At 53.0% G+C, this 18837-nt stretch overlaps 6 protein-coding genes across 6 annotated transcripts; 3 read left to right on the top strand and 3 right to left on the bottom strand.

Annotated features, from left to right (window-relative positions):
* Positions 1-3292: 3292 nt before the first annotated feature.
* PG998_006094 (uncharacterized protein) lies at positions 3293-5091 on the bottom strand (the record flags this gene model as incomplete). The annotated part of the gene is given in 2 exon segments (XM_066872912.1): positions 3293-4767; positions 4782-5091. The coding sequence occupies 2 exon segments, from the start codon at positions 5089-5091 to the stop codon at positions 3293-3295; spliced, it is 1785 nt and encodes a 594-aa protein (XP_066733009.1).
* A 611-nt stretch (positions 5092-5702) lies between these two features.
* On the top strand, positions 5703-8198 carry PG998_006095 (Sec34-like family protein; the record flags this gene model as incomplete). The annotated part of the gene is made up of 4 exons (XM_066872913.1): positions 5703-5816; positions 5878-6522; positions 6576-7514; positions 7572-8198. 4 exons carry the CDS (start codon positions 5703-5705, stop codon positions 8196-8198), a joined length of 2325 nt encoding a protein of 774 aa, XP_066733010.1.
* Positions 8199-8726: 528 nt separating this feature from the next.
* On the bottom strand, positions 8727-12012 carry PG998_006096 (uncharacterized protein; the record flags this gene model as incomplete). The annotated part of the gene is made up of 3 exons (XM_066872914.1): positions 8727-8932; positions 9043-11685; positions 11736-12012. 3 exons carry the CDS (start codon positions 12010-12012, stop codon positions 8727-8729), a joined length of 3126 nt encoding a protein of 1041 aa, XP_066733011.1.
* Positions 12013-12444: 432 nt separating this feature from the next.
* Positions 12445-14348, top strand: PG998_006097 (uncharacterized protein; the record flags this gene model as incomplete). The annotated part of the gene is made up of 2 exons (XM_066872915.1): positions 12445-13505; positions 13562-14348. The coding sequence occupies 2 exons, from the start codon at positions 12445-12447 to the stop codon at positions 14346-14348; spliced, it is 1848 nt and encodes a 615-aa protein (XP_066733012.1).
* Positions 14349-14770: 422 nt separating this feature from the next.
* Positions 14771-15858, top strand: PG998_006098 (ubiquitin thioesterase-like protein OTU1; the record flags this gene model as incomplete). Its single annotated transcript, XM_066872916.1, has 3 exons — positions 14771-15027; positions 15072-15136; positions 15221-15858. The coding sequence occupies 3 exons, from the start codon at positions 14771-14773 to the stop codon at positions 15856-15858; spliced, it is 960 nt and encodes a 319-aa protein (XP_066733013.1).
* Positions 15859-16253: 395 nt separating this feature from the next.
* Positions 16254-18406, bottom strand: PG998_006099 (uncharacterized protein; the record flags this gene model as incomplete). The annotated part of the gene is made up of 8 exons (XM_066872917.1): positions 16254-16885; positions 16984-17088; positions 17150-17451; positions 17514-17581; positions 17728-17890; positions 18115-18172; positions 18249-18267; positions 18332-18406. The coding sequence occupies 8 exons, from the start codon at positions 18404-18406 to the stop codon at positions 16254-16256; spliced, it is 1422 nt and encodes a 473-aa protein (XP_066733014.1).
* Between the last annotated feature and the right edge of the window lie 431 nt (positions 18407-18837).

The raw sequence follows: 18837 nt of genomic DNA on the forward strand, positions 1-18837 counted from the left end.
AGAGTGGCTAGAGTGGACCACCAAGCTCAATTCATCATTCAGTCAATTGACTCCGGGCTGCGATACCAACACAGGACACGCACTACATACTGGCAACTCTGCCTAGCAATGTACAAAGAAGATAGCTAGAGAGCAAATAGGCAGGCGTCAGCATCAACATACATGGACATCATGCAACTGGCACATCTAAAATCTTAGGTTTAGTCTAGACAATTCGAGAGGCGGGCCTAGGCCTTAAGGGGGTGTCTAAATAAAGTGTGGTCGCCAGTCCAGAAGGCGAGTTGCCCATCCGTCAGTGGTTGGCCAGCAGTCTACAGACTGGCAGCGTCCGCCTGTCCGCCTTTCCGTGCGCACAGCCCAGCAGCACCCATTTGCCATTCATACCCCAGTGCTGAGACTCTTCGATCCTCTGTTCAACCGCGATCCTCGCAGCCTCTCCCGACGTAAAGAATGAAACGCTCCCACTTCCAATCTACTTACCATCACACGATAACACCTTTCCCGTGATAAACACAAGCTAGCCATGACAATATTGAGATGGAAGCGTCCTTACCATCGATCGATCTAGCTGCTCAATCTGACAAAACCCTAGTCCCTACTCACTCTCTTTGCCAGACCCCATAAGCTTAAGTATCTGTATTTATGTTCTTTGGGTGTTCCGTGGCTGCGTGGCCAGCCAAATTGATTCGATCCCATGTTCCAAGTCTGAACGCCTTCCAGTTGCGGCTTGTCCGGTACGGATGCAATTTCTACAATGGCCTTCTCTGGGCCGGCTACAGAAATGCATGTTTCCGAAAGACGAGAACAACTAAAAATGCCATTTACCATGTCGCAAATCTGGTTGGTGGCAACAAGTATTCAAATTACCCATGGCTCAACAATGGCATTTCTTTTGTGAGGGCCCACGCACCATCACGAATGCCACCGCCCGCCGCGCTCTGTGCTAGCGTCGCAGTCGCCAGGAACATTGAGATTCCAGACCTTTTGGACCGTTCGGTTTGTGTACCGGGCTGTCATGGGGACGGGTTAGGGGTCTGTTAAGCATATGCGGGGGATGAGGCCGCCACGACGCTAGCAATTCTATAGGGCGTGTGGCGTGTTGCGTGTGGTGCAGAGTACATGTGTATTTAAGCCAGTATCGCCTTCGACTCCCGATCCTCGTAAACTCCGTCGACTCCGGCGATCGAGACTCACCTTTGCAGCTGCGCACCACCTTCCTCCAGCTGCCACCCAGCCAGAGTCGACCAAAGGGGCCCTCAACAAAGGTCATGAAAGACCATGCCCGCCATGTGACATGACGGATTGCAAGGGGCTGCAGATGTCGATCATTTCCATTTGCCTCCATATCGTCCCCGGCGGTCGGTTCCCCTTACCCACCAACGAGCATTCGCCACTTCCGTCGTGCAGGGCCTTCTGCACGTCTAGATTGGGATGGGAAACACTAGGCCAGATCTCTGGCCAGATGGGATTCTCTACCACCACAATACTGCAGACTGGCCGGGCGGGGTGTTTGAGGGGTTAAGGCAGTGGCCAGGGGCGGCTGCGATCCTGAGCTCGGCCCGCACCATCCCGCCCCAGTGGTACAGATCGGCCAGCATCTTACACGATACGAAGATCTTCCCCAGCCTGCGAGTTTCTCAGAGCCACCACTCAGTATCGGTGTTGTTTGTTCGCCAAGTAACTCTCAGCATCAGCATCATGCCTTTCGTGGTCCAACCAACGAGAGAGCCCACCTCTATTAACATCCTCTCGGTGGAAAGGCTGGAGGGATGGCCCTCTAGCAATTATCGGAGACCGGCAGCCTGGCAGAAAAGTTACAGTTGCACGCTTCAGGGTCAGGCCCGTCGTTGGAACGGGCCTTTATTTTCGCACCACCCCATTGCAAGTTCGAGACTCGACTAATATGATCGCCTCCCACGAGACCCCCTAGCGCTAAACAGCACTTCAACGATCTAGCCGAGCTGGCGGCTTAGGTGCATAAGGTAAGTATATATGTGCTGTCGACACTTGAAACGCCTGTATTATCGGTGCCCAAATAGACACATACGATTACAGAGAGAAGCAGCGACAATGAACGGATCTCCTCATGTATTTGGGGATAACATGACTTTGACTTAGGCTCCGATCTCACTGGCCATGCCCATTCTCCGACCTCGATAGAACGGGAAAACATTCCATTCAGCGCAGTGGCTACTATGTTACTCGATCGGAACGAAGCGTACGAGCTACTACGATGTCCTAGTGTGCCAATTGGTTGGCTGTGGGGGCACACGCACTCACACATTGTGCCGACTGCCTCTTTGACAGTCTAGGTCTTGAGCTTCCAATCCGGATGCTGGTAGCTATGAGCTCAAACGCGTGCTAGTATTGGCACTATTCTCAACCACCAGTACACACGAGACGACACTCTTCAGGTGCCTCGAGCAAACTCACCCGGACTCGGACGCCTCTTGTCATCACATTCCCTACATATTGCAATGGATCGCACATAAATGCTCCATTGACGTGAACCTGTACAGTTCAATTGCGCTGTTCTACTGCTCTCCTGCCGATTGTCCTGGTAAAGATCGATATCGTGGAGTCCTGGATAAAACCTCAGGTGGGCTCATGATACCATGGAGTATTGCCACGAAATACATTATACCCAGACTGGAGGGAAACAGAGGATATGTTTACTAACATATGAAGGTAGAATCTAGCTCTTGGCCATGAAGCTACCTACTTGTACAAGTATTATTAGCACTTTTTTGTATATGAAATTTTACCTTTCTGTTAACTCTCGGAATTGACTCGGCTATCTCATCTTAATATAGATATGCGTCTCATATATGAGGTACACTTTGCCTCCGTTTTTCCACGTTGCTCATCGCCTCGGCCCTCAGTCTCTTGCGTCTTTTGAATCACCCCAAAACCATCATTGGTGGATAAGCTATGGATGACTGATCCCATACTGTTCTTATGAACAGGTGTAGCACGAAGGTCGCTTCGTATAGAAAGAGCAGTAATTGTACGTATCAAAGATGTTGGGGCCAATTGAGAGATGAAAAACAGGGTTTGAGTCGCGGAGTGAGTGATATATCAAATTACATACAATACAGTACACTAGAGCACAAAAGCCACGCCCCCTAGTGGGTGTATATATCAACAAAACGCCGTACCTTATACACGAGCCCATTTATGGCCTCTTTAGCATTTTACAAGCCGTTCATTCCTACACATCCTGATATATCGTCATGTTGGTAGTGATAGTGGGAGGCATAAACCATCTCCTTTCTTTTTGACTATGCCCACTTCATGTTCCCGAGTAGACAGCAGTGACGAAGCGTCCGCACTCGACTCTCTGCTCCAAGCTTACCTTGCGGCCTTTGCCGTCGGGGCCGATCCTGGCTGTGGTTCGTGGTGTAATTTGTAGCCTGTGCTCCTCACCCTTGCGTCCCTTCAACTCATCGCCCAAGCCGCCGTCCAGGGGTCCTATGTACATGGGGGTGTTGACGTTGTTGCGCTTACCCGTGCCCAGCTGGTAGTGCTCATTGCCGCCCCAGAAGAGCACATCGGCGCCCCAGTTGATGTCGTTCTCCGAGCCGCGGCTTGCCGCACCCACCGAGGTCTCGTTGGCCATGACGGCGGCGGCATGTGTTGAGCCGACCGACAAACGGGCGAGACGGATTGGCACGATGGACTTGGTAGGCTCATCCCATTCATATAGCCTCGAAAGCGACTTGATTTTGGTAGGGCCTAAAGTGACGTGGGTCCACCGGCCGTTGCCAAGACTGCCATAGATGCCGGCTCCGGCTGCCCAAGTATCGGCAGTGACTCGGCCAAGATCGCGTGCAGGTGCTAGCGCAATGGACTGGTCCGACTGGCCAGACTGGCTCGCGACTTTGGTTGCCTCGACGGTGAAGAAAGAGTTGGCACCACCGGCAGCAATCGATGTAACACGGGGAACTTGTGAAGTGCCACCGTAAATCTTGCTGAAAGGTAAGGGGATCGGGCCATCGACGTAGGGTATCTCGCGCTCAGCTTCAAAACCAAGCTGTCCCGATGTGTTGTCACCAAATACAAAAACACGGCCTGCTTTCTCAAGAGCCAGCGAGTGATAATCACCTGCGGCGATTTGGGTGATTTGGAAACCCTTCAACGTCGAGATTTCATGTGGGGCATCGTAGGGGCCTTGAGGTCGCGTTGTCCAGGTCAGTCCGGGAATGCCGAGTTGACCTTTAGAGGGGTAATCCGAGGTACTCGAGGCTGCGGAAAAGATACGGCCCTTGGTGGTAAGGAAAAGGGCATGCTCGAGACCAGAGGCAATATCAGCAACACCTTCACCCCAACCCAGGGAGGGTATTTGGATTTTGCGGTAGGAGGCACTGGATGGAGACGACCAAAAGCCCGTCCAAGACGATGTTTCAGGCTTGGCAGACGAAGCTTGATCAGACCCGGAAACAGGTATTGAATATATGGTGCCATTCTTGGCGAGAGCTAATATGCGATCGCGAGAGATGGCCAGCTTGGTTAGATCCTTGCCCTTCAACGTAGGCTTCGGCAGGGGGTTCTCCTTGGAGAAGGCCACCCCCCACTGGACCAAATCACCCTTCTCGGTGATGGCAGCACCAAAGTCGCGGTCCAGTTTGATATCCCGCAGCAATTGGCCGTCAAAGTACTTGATTCGTCTTGGTGTTTTTATAGAACTCTCTGTCGAGTCGGGCGCGGCAACGCGACCCTCATTGGAACCCCAAGCATAAACACCCGGGTCTTCCCAACTTTTTTGACCTGAAGATGCTGACTGCTAATCAGATCGCGGTTCTCCTCCTTCGATTCGGGGTGTGGCCGGGCTTTCTCGTATTCGATCGTGGCAAGGGCGGGCTTCGTGGGCTCCTTCTTAGTTGACGGATAGAATGCGACGAAAGCTCCAGCACCCAGCAAAGCTCCGGCCACGCCTCCGAAGAATTTGGCAGCACCGCCCCCTTCCTTCTTGCCTCCTCCACCTTGGGAACTTGCATATCGAAGGGACTGTAACCTCACTGTGGTGGTTGCTGGCCTAAGAGTGCGACAGGCGAGGGGCGTTCCCCGCATGGCAACCTTAAATGCACTCATGATGGGTGATGTGGTGATTCCAGTCTAGAAAACTGGTGTTTAGATATGGACAGCGATTGGGAAAGTACAGGGCTGGAAGTTGGGATCAGCCCGTCCGCATTCTGGGACTGTTGTCATACACACACACACAACTAAGTGGTGTCGATAATGTTGCAGCGCTTTGAAAGTCTGTATCGAGGGCGCAGTTGGAGTTTGGAATGGTGAGGTCATGTATTTTTTTGTTCTTGGGGATCCTGCGCAAAACTTTCTTTGCCGTCGATCCAGGTGCCAGTTGCAAGCTCTCAAGCTCTTCCCCACTTGATCTTTTCTGATGCAGCAACCTGCGGGGTCTGCCCCAGACACCCGACTGGATTGGTAATTGAATCGACGGCCTTCTAAACGGGCCAGCTCCCAGTGGCATAGTGGAGTCCCAGCGCTACTGGTTACTGACTGGTCCCCTCTAGCTGCTGAGTCCAACCTCCAGATAGCGGCTGGCGGCCAAAGTCAATCTCCGGGTGGGGGGCTTCAGTCATTCAAGTCCAAGGTGGCATTATCCTGGAAAGCCGAATCTCACCCTTCTGACGGCACTCCTCCTCTGTCGCCCAAACACTCCAGCCCTCAGATCCCGGATCATGTACGAGGACTCATGGTACAGCTTCGTGCCAGAAGTTCCTCAGAAGAAAGCGCCTGCAACAGGCCAAGGTTCGAGCCACAAGAGAAGGGAATCGCTCCTGCAGCAGCCAAATGTTTGTTATGCCCATCCTGTGCCGATTCGTCGTCGGCTGCCCGTATTAACTCTGTCTCGAGGGCGCCAACAACAACAACAACGAACCGATCGAACCCTTAGGGGATCTTCTCGAAGAAGCTGCTTCATCCAATGATCCTCCCGAACCCACTTTGATCAGGAGGGCCAAGTCCTATTCCGACTTCTACCACGTCGTTCGCGCCCAGCTGTCCAAGGATGCTACCAAAAAGCGTCGCAGAAAAAGGAGGGACCGGAGCGTGGAGGCATTGATGGTCGATAAACCCGAGGATGACCTGCCGACTCAAGCTACACCACCGGAAGTGTCGACTACCGATCAATTGTTGGAAGCTAGCCAGCAAGAGTTCTCCGTCTACCGTGATCAGCTCGCTATGACCGAGCGACACCTTGACACTCTCATCGACGACACTGACGGTGCTCTCAAGCTGTTGGAGACTCTAGCCTCTTCGTTCCATGCGGTCGAAGCCCAGACTTCCTCCTTCCAGGCGCAATGCGACGATCTGATATCAGAAGAGCGCCGGCTTCAAAAACTGGCAGACGAGGTCGGGACTGACCTGCATTATTATGCGTATCTCGATGGAGTAACAAGACGCTTGAACGCCCCAGGCGCGAGCCGGCTAGTAGACCACCAAAACTTTGCCGAGATTCTCACCAACACAGATGCATGCATTACCTTTATGGCACAACATGTAGGTTCAGTCAAAGTCCCCAGTTATTGACCACTATGCTCACATAACTACAGCCTACCTACCGCGATGCCGAGTCGTATCTAGCACGTTACCAGTCTTCCCTTACCAAAGCTCTTCATCTGCTGGAGTCCGGATTCACAAACTACCTAGAGAGGATATCGACCGAGATATCAAAGCAAATAGCTTCCACGCAGTCGGAAGCGGCACGTCATGCCTTGGCCTATGGCCGTTTCGAGGAACTCGTTTTGGAAGCCGACGGGCTGATCTCTAATGTCCAGAAGGTCATCTGCAGTTGCTATGATCAATTCGGGTACCCTATTGCTGGGCAGAACTTCGACTACTATTCCAACACGGCTGTCAATATTTTCGCCTCTTACTCAGACGTCCGAGACCGCGATCTAAAGCCTATCACCCAGCATGACCTGGAGGCGTTCAGAAAAGAGGCAAAGGAAACCACCGTCGAAACAGCGTCGCGGAACTTCATCAAGCAATGCTACGAGCGGTCCTTTGACGAGACTGCTTTATTCACCAAGGTTTTCTCGGTTGAGCCCCAGTTTAGCACCGACAGTAAGTCTGCGTATGTTGCTTTGAAAGCACACCAGAAGGCTCTCGTCAACGCGGCGAACGTTACTCCCATCGCCACTACTATCCAATCAGCGCTGCATTCGGCCGAACTGCCGACTATTTGCAACCTCCTGGGGTGGATTACGAACGAATATCTACTCCTAGAATACGATGAAGAGGAGTCTCGCTACGTGATTCACTGCCAGGAACTCACAGCCCGGCTTTTGATGGAGCATATGTGGCCTTTCACCGACACAGCTTTCGAAAATGAGATCACAAAGTCCATCACTAAGCATGTTGTGGCCCCTGAGAGCCTTAAGATCACCCCGATAGTCAACGGAGTTGTCACGTCAAACGCGCATCCTATTGCGAAACGGGCACTGGAGCTACTGAGCATGTACGACCAAGCCATGCCAAAGGAACGGAGCGTAAGTGTATTGATTTTCTTCTGCTAGGCGCATCAAAGAGACTGACATTATCCACAGCAACAATCCAGTCCCGTGATTTTCCGAATAGTTCATGAGACCATTTTGGCACTGCAACGGGCCGAGACCCGCCTCAAGGCAAACAAGACGCCCAACCCTGATCCCGATCCGGACCTGTTCATGATCAAGAACCTGCTCATCCTAAAGAACGAGTTGGTATCCCTGGAGATCGGCGACATCCGCTCCCAGGCCGACGCCATGCAGCACTTTGGCCAGATCTGGGACACGCTGAGCCCTCAAAACTGGATGGGGCTGTTCCGCGGCATCCTTGGCGGCACTTTGTCCCTGGGCGGCTGGCTTGCGCCTGCTGCGAAACCGGCGGCAGCGGCCGTCCCTGCCAACGGCAACCAGAACCAGGTCCAAGATGCGAGCGAGAAGCTCGACGAGCTCTTGCGCCAAAGCATTTACGCCTTCACGCAGCGCTGGGGCGGCTTCATCCACGCGGCACAGAGCGGGAAGCGGGGCGCGCGGAGTCTGGGTGAGGTTGAGAAGGAGCTGGACGAAAGGCTGTTGACGGCGTTTGGGGGACAGCCCGAGGTCGTGGCGAAACTGAAGGAGGCTATCGATATTAATGCTGAGGCACAGAAGGAGGTCGGTGGTGGTGGGGCAAAAGGGGGTGCGAGGTAAATGGGTAGATACAACGAATGTTTGTCTTTACCTAAAGTGTCCTACCAAAAATAGAGTAGAACGAGAAATAGGGTTGGACTTTGCAAAAGAGGATTTGGGGCAAGCTGCATTATGTGATATACATGATAGCTGTGATTTGCGAGGATGGTTTACCAGTATGTTTAGTCTAGGCGTGTCAGTCAAGTATGCTGGAGATGTCTATCATCCATGATGGTATATAAGGCTGCCAGAGCCTATTGGATTTTTGAAGAGCTGTTCTTCTTGGTTAAAGGTGCACGGGGATGGAAACCCGTGAAGTCGCTGCGGGTGGCCAGTCCTTGGTCACCGTAACGTTATCCCCTGGATCACCGTGTTTGTGGCTTCATGGTCATTCCAATCGCAACCTTAATCGCTGTCGCTTGCACGGCCAAGCCTTTCGGTCGCTTCTGGCTTTGTAAAGCTGGCCGCATCATACATGTACCTCTCGCGGTCGGGCTTTCTCTCTTCCATCCTCGAACGTCGGCTTTTACGCGAGAAGACATCTACCATTCAAGGGATTCCCTGCGCCTCTGGCGGTTGCCCACTGGATGTACTCGGTTTCTCCCCGTTGTCTCCGCCACCGTTCTCGTCCTCAGACTCGCTTCCGTGCCGCCGGCGACGTTCCCTGAGCTCCGCGGTTAAAGTGCCTAGTTCTTTAAGTCGCCAATGCTCCTGCCGCATCCGCTGGCTTCTTTCTTTCTTCTCGTCACGGCGCGCTGGAGTTTGTTCTGATGTTAGCTGCCACGAACTACTTTTCGCAGAAGAGAAAGGGATAGACGGAAAGCAAAAGAATGAGCAACTACTCGTCTCAAGCAGGTTTACTTACCTATCAAAAGCCGTTCTGTTGCCATGATATATGCATCAACTTCTTCTTTGCTTAACAACCTTTGTACGACCACGAAGTCATCGTACACCTTATACCGCTCATTTCCAGTAACCAAGACCATTGGATCAAGATCTCTTCGGGATATCTTCGTCCAACGTGCCCCAAGTGGAGCGTCCAAGACACCTGTTACTTTCACAAGCGCAGCGGGGTTCGGGAACTCAGAGGTTGGTTTCTTCAGTATTCCTTTGAGACGAGGAGGCTCTGCGAGGTGCTTCTTCTTAGCATCGTTGGTTTCTCCCGTTGTTTGTTCGGAATCCGAAATGAGGTGAGGGGCTTTCTCGTCCGGGCTTTCATCACCACCTGTAACCCTCAGATGTTTGGGGTCCCACCGCATAGTATCAAAACGGTCACTCCTTCCGCCAGGGCTATTGACCGTATCGTGCACAGGAGGCGCTCTTTCCTCCGACGTGTACCGGCTTAAACCGTAACGGTGAGCACTGATTCGATCTGGATCCTCGAAGTCCTCTGTTTCTTTAGCCTGTTTCTCCTTTCCTTGTCCGAGATCGTACCGGGCTAAGTCTGCGGGACTAATATACTCGAAGTAATCCGGCTGGGCTTTATTCGATAATCTCCGCCTCGAGACAGAGGGCCAATTCGAAGGGATTTCCCTACTGTTCAGGAGTCCCGGGTGCCTTATACGCAACGCATCGACCGATACCATCAGATTCGTTCTTGTGGCCGCCTCAGAGGGTTTTCCTGTCAATAGATAACTTCCAATTTTTGTTCCTTTCCCCACAGAGGTATCTCTGATATGTGCGCTCCCCGGAATATCGTCCTGAATTGAACCGGGCTCTCCCGCATGTAGTTTACCATGACGCTTCAAGTCTCTTGAGCGCCGGAAGCGCATCTGGCAATTGGGACAAACGAGAGGGATCTCTTGGGTATGTGTAGACCTATGGCTCTTGAGATGCTGGATACGCGAGAATTCGCGCTCGCAATAGGGGCACTTGTGCCTTTTCGAATCCTGCGATTCGGGAGGACCGGTCTTACCATCAGCCGGCACCGCGAACGGCAATCCGCCAGTGAGTCGAGGCTCATAATTCTCCAGCTCCAACTCCAAACGCAAGAAACGCAAAATGCCCGAGTCACTTGCTCCAGGATGAGACCGGGCGGCGTCCAGCACACTCCCCCAAGTTTCACCCCTCAGGTGAACGTCGGCGCCGTCATTGATCAATCGTTTTACTTCTTCGAAATCGCCACGTGCGGCAGCCTTATGTAAAGGAGGGTCGGGATCCCATTCCACGTCTGCTGATTGCTCGTTGCCCGTCGGCGGAGAATCAAATTGGTTTACCGTAGAACGGCTCACGTTAGCTTCCTCGCTGGCATTATCATTTTGGTGTTCGTTTGTCAATCTTGGAAGCGCAAACAAAGCAAGCTGCTCTAGATGATGCGATACGTGCCGACGGTACTGTTTCGGGTCGACTGTGATGATGACATCTTCAAGGTCAGTTGAGTCGGGAAGAGGAGTAGTTGACTGCAGGGACTCTGCCCACTCGTCACAAAAAGGGCAGTCTGCTGCTGGGATAGCATCCACAGCCCGCAATCCCATACTGACAAATGCAGGCAGCAGATCATCTACGACTATATTGCCATGCGTCTGGGTCAAGTGGTCCTCAAACATCTTCTTGCCCCTGAAAGGGCCTTTGGGGCACAGAGTACACGCCCATTGCTGACGATGGAATTGCAGCTCATGATCAAGCCAGGACCGGCTGTCGCCAAAGAACTTGGTGTCGCAGTTTCCCTCGCCAGTACAAACGTAGGCCTTCAGGTCTTGGAAAGCATGCCGCCTCCATGAAGACTCCCTGGAGATTGTCTGTATGTCAAAACATATAGGGCATTCATAAACCTCGCTGCCTTGGCTCACTTCCTCTAGGGTAGGGAGGTGGAGCGTCGAGCTCTCACTACCCATCTGAAATGACGATCCCGCAGAAACATAAGACTTCGTGTCTTCGTCCTCAGCTTCTGTTTCCTGCACGCGTCGTAATTCCGCAATGTCTAACGTTGATGCTCTAGTTGAAGCATGTGTATGAGCCGCATAAGATCCACTGTAGTTGGTGTGCATTCCTGAAGCAATTGATGGAGCATTTGAGCGAGCCATTGCCCCTAAAAGAGCGCCATCATGCTCTACCGGGTTTGGTGGTATTGGCAGCGCCACTGAAGCGGCATCTCCATGACCGGAAATTCGGCGGTTGTGGTCGCGGCTGTATCGCAAAAACTGTCGCCGCTTGGTGATAGCACGCCCAAGACGCTCGCACAGCCACCGGGTATCTGACTTGGCAAGCTTTGGATACTTTTCAGCAACATAGGCTATATCAAAAGCGTCCGTGAAGGGGTTGTCACTTTGCAGGGCTTTGGCGAAACGGTCGCGGGGGGTTGCTTTTCGTATCAAGACGGTAATCCTCAGCAAATTCCCTACACTCTTTAGGAGAAGTTCAACTAGATCCCGATCTTCATGCTTCTCAAATATGGTACCGTCTATGTCGGAAAAGCTGGATGACCGTACTGATATTGAGTCTTGTTTAACGAGGCCTGGATCCGATGTGATAAGCCGATTTTCCTGGTTTCCAGAGGCTATCTCGAATACTACTAATCATTAGATCATAGTAATGCATCGGCGAGTACAGGGTCCTTACAGTCATCACATGCTTCCTGGATAGCACCAAGTAAGTTTACCACTTGTTCGAGAACCCGCCTTGCCCCTTGCAGGCGTGATTCGAGAGACGCAGGTGAGTCTGGTGTCTGACGGGCTCCAATGTTCCCAGCCCAAAGCTTGAACTTATCCCAGGCATCGGCCACGTCTTCCGACGAAACAGTGGTGATCCTTTCGTTTCCTTTGATGCAATGAACAATGTTCTCGAAACGGCTTTCCACGGCCCCAGTCCTGGCTGCCACAGACTGTGGCTCTTCCATGTTGAAAGTGCTCTATCCAAAGGATGAAATATACACCGATTTCGGTTACTGTGACGAGCCGTACATGCTGTGCTTGTAATCCACGGGCGCTTGTCTCTGGTTGCTTCGTTTATAGAACCCAGGTATCCTTTCCGGCAAATATTACCCCCATCATGTGGATTAGATGATCACTTGCTTTTTCCAAGTGACACGGGATTGGCAGGTTGGGCTCCAGCCTGCATGGTAAGCGCCTGGCTTTGCCAATGGGAGATACGCCTGGCACCTGGGAACAACCCCCTCACTGTGGGGGCCGAAACCAGGCTACGAGCAATTGAGAAGCTGACATCTCAGATTCAGCCGCACCTCTGCTTCCATGCTCGTCGCCATATTCAACTATCAAGTACAATGCCTGAGGCTTGGAAGTCATCGTGAGTCGACCAGTCGGCCGGAAGTATGTCAGGGATCGAATTGGCTGGACTGGTGCTCGGTGCCTTCCCAATAGCCCTATGGGGCTTGGAGCAATACCGCGATGTTGCTAAACAAATGGGGTTCTGGTTCCAGATTCGATCAGAGTACCAACGGAGCGCAGAAGAGCTCGCATACCACCGGTTGAGCTTCGAGGGCAATTTGAAGCTCTTGTTGCTCCCAATCGTGGACGACGATGTTCGGTTAGAAGAAATGCTGAATGAGCCCGGAGGCTCAGCTTGGAAGAACACGACGATACAAAAAGCATTGGAAAAAAGACTCCAGAAGTCATATGGTATATATCTCGCTATATTAGCAGACATGGACAGGGTGATGAAAGAGTTGAGCAAGGAACTGGCTATCGAAAACGAGCATGTCCAATCAAGACTCGGAGGCAACCACGACAATGAGCAAAATGCGAGGATGGTGCATGGACGCGCGGGAAGATTGCGCCAGTCATTTGCCCACGGCAATCGTGATTTCCAAGTCTTCCGGGCGAAGTTTACTTTCGGCGAGGAGAAAAGAAAAGAACTCTTCCGGGAATTCAAGGAGTTCAATGACCGACTTGAGAAGCTGACCAACACCAGCGACGCAATTTCGCGAGCTCAGGCAAATCGCCAAGCAGCTAATTCGGCGTCTTCTGCAGTCAACACGGCGTTGCTGAAGTTTTGGAATCATGCTGATAGATTATACCGGATCATGGTGGAAGCCTGGAATTGTAGCCACGACCAACACTGCGCCCAGCTGATCCTACAACACCGGACCACAGCCGAGAAGGAATTCCGTTTGGGTTTCTCCTCCGTGGACCTTGAAGACCCAGGTTCGAACTCCTGGGCTACATCCACAATCAAGATCAAGATGCTAGATCGCCCAGAGTCGCAGCCGGTGCTTCTACAGACAACGGGAAGGCCGTCCGTGGATTCGAACGGCTCTCCACATCTATCCAGTCCTCACCATAAGACAAAAGCCCCCAGCAAAGGGGCTCTTGCTCCAGCCATCCGGACGAAGAAAACACATGCCTCGATTAGCACCACGACATTTCAACATGGGTAAGTGACGTACGCCTGCCTCCGATTGATTGCCCTCTCTGACAGCCTCACACTAGACCATCCGGCAATACAATGACTGTTACATTGCTTCAAAAGGAGGATGTATCCAGCATGGATGTGCTAAGTACACCCAAAGTTGAGGAGCATATCCAAAGCCTATGCTCAACCCTGGCCAAAGATACGGAGCCCTCTCACTGCATTGGCTTTATGCAGGATGACGATATACGCTATTATCTGTACTCCGATGAGTCTAGTGGTCCCAGAAAGTCGGAGGTGCAGCTTTCTCAGATGCTCTGCGGGGAGATCAAGCCCCCGTTGTCACGAAGACAGCGATACCATTTAGCACTTACGCTTGCGTCGTCCTTTGTACAGCTGAAGGACTCCCTATGGATGCAGGGGTCTTGGGGCAAGGAGTGTGTGTACTTCGCACGCGGCGAGCTGGACAACGTCCTCTTTTTGGAGTCGCCGTACATAACTCACAGCTTCCGCCCTTCGGTGCCTACAACGTCGGCAGGCCAGAAGGCCGGACACGACATCGTCTCGGGAATAGCCTGTCTTGGGGTCATACTGTTGGAGCTCTGTTTCAACAGCCCCATAGAGCATCACCCGACTCGGGCCAGATTACCCCCGGCCGACGAGTATACCAAGTCAGCTTTTGACCTCATTGCCGCAATGGAGTGGCTGAAGGAGGTAGAAGGAGAGGCGGGAAGTGATTATACAGAGGCTGTACAGTGGTGTATCTCGGGGTGCCGCACGTTGCCCGGGGATGGAAGTTGGAGGCGGGCCATGGTAGAGAAAGTAGTGGTACCCCTGGAGAAAGCCACCAACACTTGGAAAAGCTAACCAGACAAGACCGCATCGTGGAAATGTACATAGTTGTGCGTAGATGTGCACGCACACAACAAGCCGCAGTGGGGGGCGGCTGTTTGGGCGATTGAAGCTTATCAATGTCAATGTGCCCCTCCATCGCCCCTGCCGCCTGCCAGCCTGCCGCTACCTGCCCCTCGGTTCATGCGCCTAATGCCGTCATTTAGGCTTTGGGCATGCGTGACATGGCAATGCAACAGGGCCCAGGCCAGATCATTCATTCATAACCGATCGCCAGTTTTTCGTTTTCTAGATGCATAGTGTACACTGTGACTTCATTTCTAGTTTTATGATGCGCTGTTCAAACCTGCCGCCATTCGTCCTTCCTTCCTTCCGCTAATTTTCGAAGCTCCCGTTCCCGCACCTGACTCTCTCCGCAACCTTCACCGATCGACAAGATGCCGACCGAAACGCTCACAGTCCGCTTCCGGATGCCCACAGGCCCTGGAGAGGTCACCCTCGAGGAAAATGCTACTGTCGGCCAGCTCTTCGAAGCCATCGAAAAGCAGACGGAAGGCAAGGTTGCTACTATTAAATATGGGTGGCCTACCGCCTCTCTTACTTTCGCTGCCGACGCGGGCACCACCGTCGACTCGTTGAAGTTGCAAAGAGAGCGGCTTACCATCGTCCTGTCCGAGAAGTCCGAGCCGGAATCGTCTCGACGTGCACCCGAGCCTACCTCGGCGCCGCTGCCGGCAGCGGGCGCAACCCCCCTAATGAGCACGATCCTCCCACGGTGCGCCTGCCTACTGGTAACGACCTAGGTAAGTTATCGCGCAACGTTCCTTGGGCGCCATTATTTTTGAACCCATGCTTTAGGCTGACAAGGCTAACCTATACGCGAACAGTATTGCGCGTCATGGCCGACGATAACAGCTGCATGTACACCGCGATGATGCCGATCATCCGCAACTCGGCCCAAGAACGGGGCATCGACGTGTCGACCGCAGGGGCCTTGCGCCAAGTCATCGGCCAACAGATCCTCAGCCAACCCGAAATCTACAATGCAGCAGTCCTGGAGAAGGCACCCGGCGCCTATGTGGATAACCTGCTGAACCCCCAGTCGTGGGGCGGGTCGATCGAGCTCAATGTGTTGAGCGAACTGTTCGATATCGAGATCTGCATCGTGAGCGTCAGCAGCGGTAGCGTCATTTACCAGGGCGAAGGCCAGCACGATCGCCGCTGCGCCATCCTATGGTCGGGCATCCACTACGACCGCGTCGTTGAGACGCTGTTTGCGGGCGCCGCCGACACGGGCGACACCGAGTTTGACGTCTGCACCTGGGACTGCGCCACGAGCGACCACATTTTGAAGGGCGCCCTCGAGATGGCGGCCATCCTGAAAGAAAACAACTACGCCCACGACTCAAATGCGGCCGTATACTCTTGCAAGCAATGCGGCTGGGTAGGCCAGGGTGAGAAGGAGTTGATCAAGCACTGCCAGGCTACCGGTCACAGCGAGATACAGACTATCGAAGACAAGTAAATAATTCCACGCCGAGATCCAGGTCTGCCGCACCAAAAAAAGGTTGCGGACTGGGCCGTCTTAACTGACAACCAACAAGGCCCGGTCGGAACTGGGACTGGACAGCAGTCAGACGTGATCCAGCTTCTGTATTATTTTGTCCTATGAAATTCGAACAATAGCTTGTTTGCTGGGAAGGTGACTGGGTTCGAGAAACTTTAAAGAACTGGTCGATACATGCTGGCTCAACTGGTTTGGTGCATTTTCGCGTCATTGAAGATACCCCCTTTTTCACTCATATTCAATTAGAGATGTACATTTGCGAAAAACTTCAACATCGGGAGCGACCCAATTAGAAGCTTTCCCACCAGTACACATAATGGCCGTCGTCTTCCAGAAGACCGAAGCCTCATACATCAGGCAGCTATCAGCAACACAACGTCATGGTTTAGTTTCACGACGTCAGCACAGTATCCTTGACGCTGTCCACCACACTCGCCTTGTACGTCAATCCCCCCGCCAAAGCTGTGATTGCTGTTCTTGCCTCCCGCCGTGACCTTGCCCTCGGTGACACCCGTCTCGAAGGCGCACGTGCCCATGTCGAGCTTCTGCGGGGGACTACCCGCCGCGGCGGCCGCCGAGGGACTGATATCAAAATCGAAGATGTCCATCGGCAGGCCCAGCGTCGTGCACGCGTTGGGGATGTCCACGATGCCCGCCACGTGGCCCTGGATGGGCGCGCACGACAGCAGCAGGTAGATCTGGTAGTCGCTGTAGCCGAAGCGGCGCAGGTACTCGATGCAGCGCAGCGTAGTCTGTCGATACGCGACGGCGACGTCCATGTAGTGCTGCTTGCCGTGCTCGTCGACGGAGAAGCCCTCAAAGTACAGCGTCCGGCCGGGCGAGAATTGGGGCTCCACGGGGCCGGGGATGTAGATAGGCGACTTGAGGCCCAAGTTGGCCATGCCGTTCTTGATCACTTTGAAGTTGATGGTGATGATGCCGGCCATCTCGATGGCGCCGCAGAAGGAGATTTCGCCATCGCCCTCTTTTCATGGGGAGGATCGAGGAATGATCAGTTTGAAGGTCCTGAAAGCGGGAGGAAGAAAACTCCGACATCACGAGAGAAAGGAAGGCCTTGCTTACGAGAGAAATGCAAATCGCCCACACTGAACTTGGCGCCAGCTACGTGGACAGGGAGGTAGACCTTGCTGCCGCGACTAAGGTTCTTGATACTGTGATTGATACCATCTTTAGCGAACAGGGGCGACTCAAGTATAAATCACACTCGATGGGTGGCGTCAGGACTTACTCGCAGTTCCCGCCATGCTCCGGCCGACCCGGAATCGTGCGCGCCCCTCCTTGCCGACCTTCTCCTTGACGTCGGCGCCGGCGGTGCCGGCGTGGGCGTTGACGGGCTCGGGCGGCTTGGCGACGTCGCGCTCAAGCTTGTTGGCGGCAATGAGCTCGCCCTCGCGCGTATTCCATGTCTCGAGCACGTCGGCCGAGGGCGCGCAGCCCAGGATGCCCGGGTGGATCAAGCCCGCGAACTTGACGCGCGGGATGTGTCGCGAGGTGGCGTAGATGCCCTCGAAGTCCCATATAGCTTTGGCGCTACATGTGTACGTGTGAGCTGGTAAAAGTGTTCATGGAAACCTTGGTCGTTCGATACTTACGCCGAGGGATAGATCTCGTCCAGGAATCCGCCTCCGTTGGTCTTGTCAAAGACACCCGTGAACCCCCACTATGCCACACTCCCGAGTCAGCAATCCCGAGATGGCAATCCTGGAGGCCACGCTGCTCGTTAAGTGCGTAGCGCTTCCTTTGTATTAAACTCCCAATGCGACGTAACAACACATTTTACGTTAAATCATGTAAGGGGTAACTCACCGGCTGGTCCTCAAAAGGTTGCACGTCCATGATCTCCACCAACAACAGGTCGCCCGGTGCCGCCCCCTCAATATCGAAGGGGCCAGTCAAGTAGTGGATTTTGGTGAGATCGACATTGCGTACATCATCTGCACTGTCGTTGTTGCCAATCTGCCCTCCGGTCCTGTCGTAAAGGGCGCGTATAAGTATATGGTCAGATCTTCATATTGGCTGGTCATCAATTTGGGAGAGTGCCAAAAGCTCATCCGTGTTATGAGATACCCGTTATGAGCACGATAGGTCTGGTGGGTACAGGATGCTTGCTTGGCTTCGACCTGCAATGCCGGCAGGTATGCCGAGGAAGCGGAGGATAGGTAAGAGTGACGATATCGATCGGTATCTACTTACCAATCCACACACTCAATCTTGACGGTCTCGCCATTCTTGATGGTCTCGACGGAAGGGACTGAATAGATACATTGTGTCAGTATCTCTATATGATGTACTGACGCACCCTTTCCCCTCAACGCCTCTGAACTCACTGTCAGGATGCCATCTGTTCTATGACATACCATTAGCTAACTGGACTTATGACCAGGCACGAAGCGAGCCAGCAGTAACTCACATGTAGGACCTTCTGCTCGGACGCTGGGGTGTCAAAGCTGACTTTGGCAGCAGTACGAATTCCTGTCTTGCCCATGATCACGGTGTTTCGTATAAGGGATGATTTCTGCTTGGTACGTCGTCGATATTTCTCAGTTGGAAGCTAATGGAAGTAATTTACAATTCCCTTCATCCATGTAGATGCCCCCGAAAGATGTACTAGGTTGATTCTTCCTATAAAGCCACCTAACGGACCAGTCAACATCTATATAAAAGTGCTCGGTAAAGTTACCCCGCACTCTTCCTCCCCCACGCAGATACGCTACGATGTGGTGAAGTAATGGAGAGACGTCATGAATGGATAGAAAGGGAATCCGATTTCTGCAAAAACCATGCGCAGTTGTAGTCATTAACTGCGCACTTGGGCTTATCTCTCCCAACCCCGGATCGGCGGAAAGCGGGGCCCAACCGGCACTCTCCATGTCGGTATGGAGCTCTTACAGGCATCAACTGATAAGAGCTCCGAGA

This window comes from Apiospora kogelbergensis, assembly GCF_038363985.1.
Source record: "Apiospora kogelbergensis strain CBS 113332 chromosome Unknown utg000003l_segment0_segment0, whole genome shotgun sequence".
In the NCBI taxonomy this organism is placed as follows: domain Eukaryota; kingdom Fungi; phylum Ascomycota; class Sordariomycetes; order Amphisphaeriales; family Apiosporaceae; genus Apiospora; species Apiospora kogelbergensis.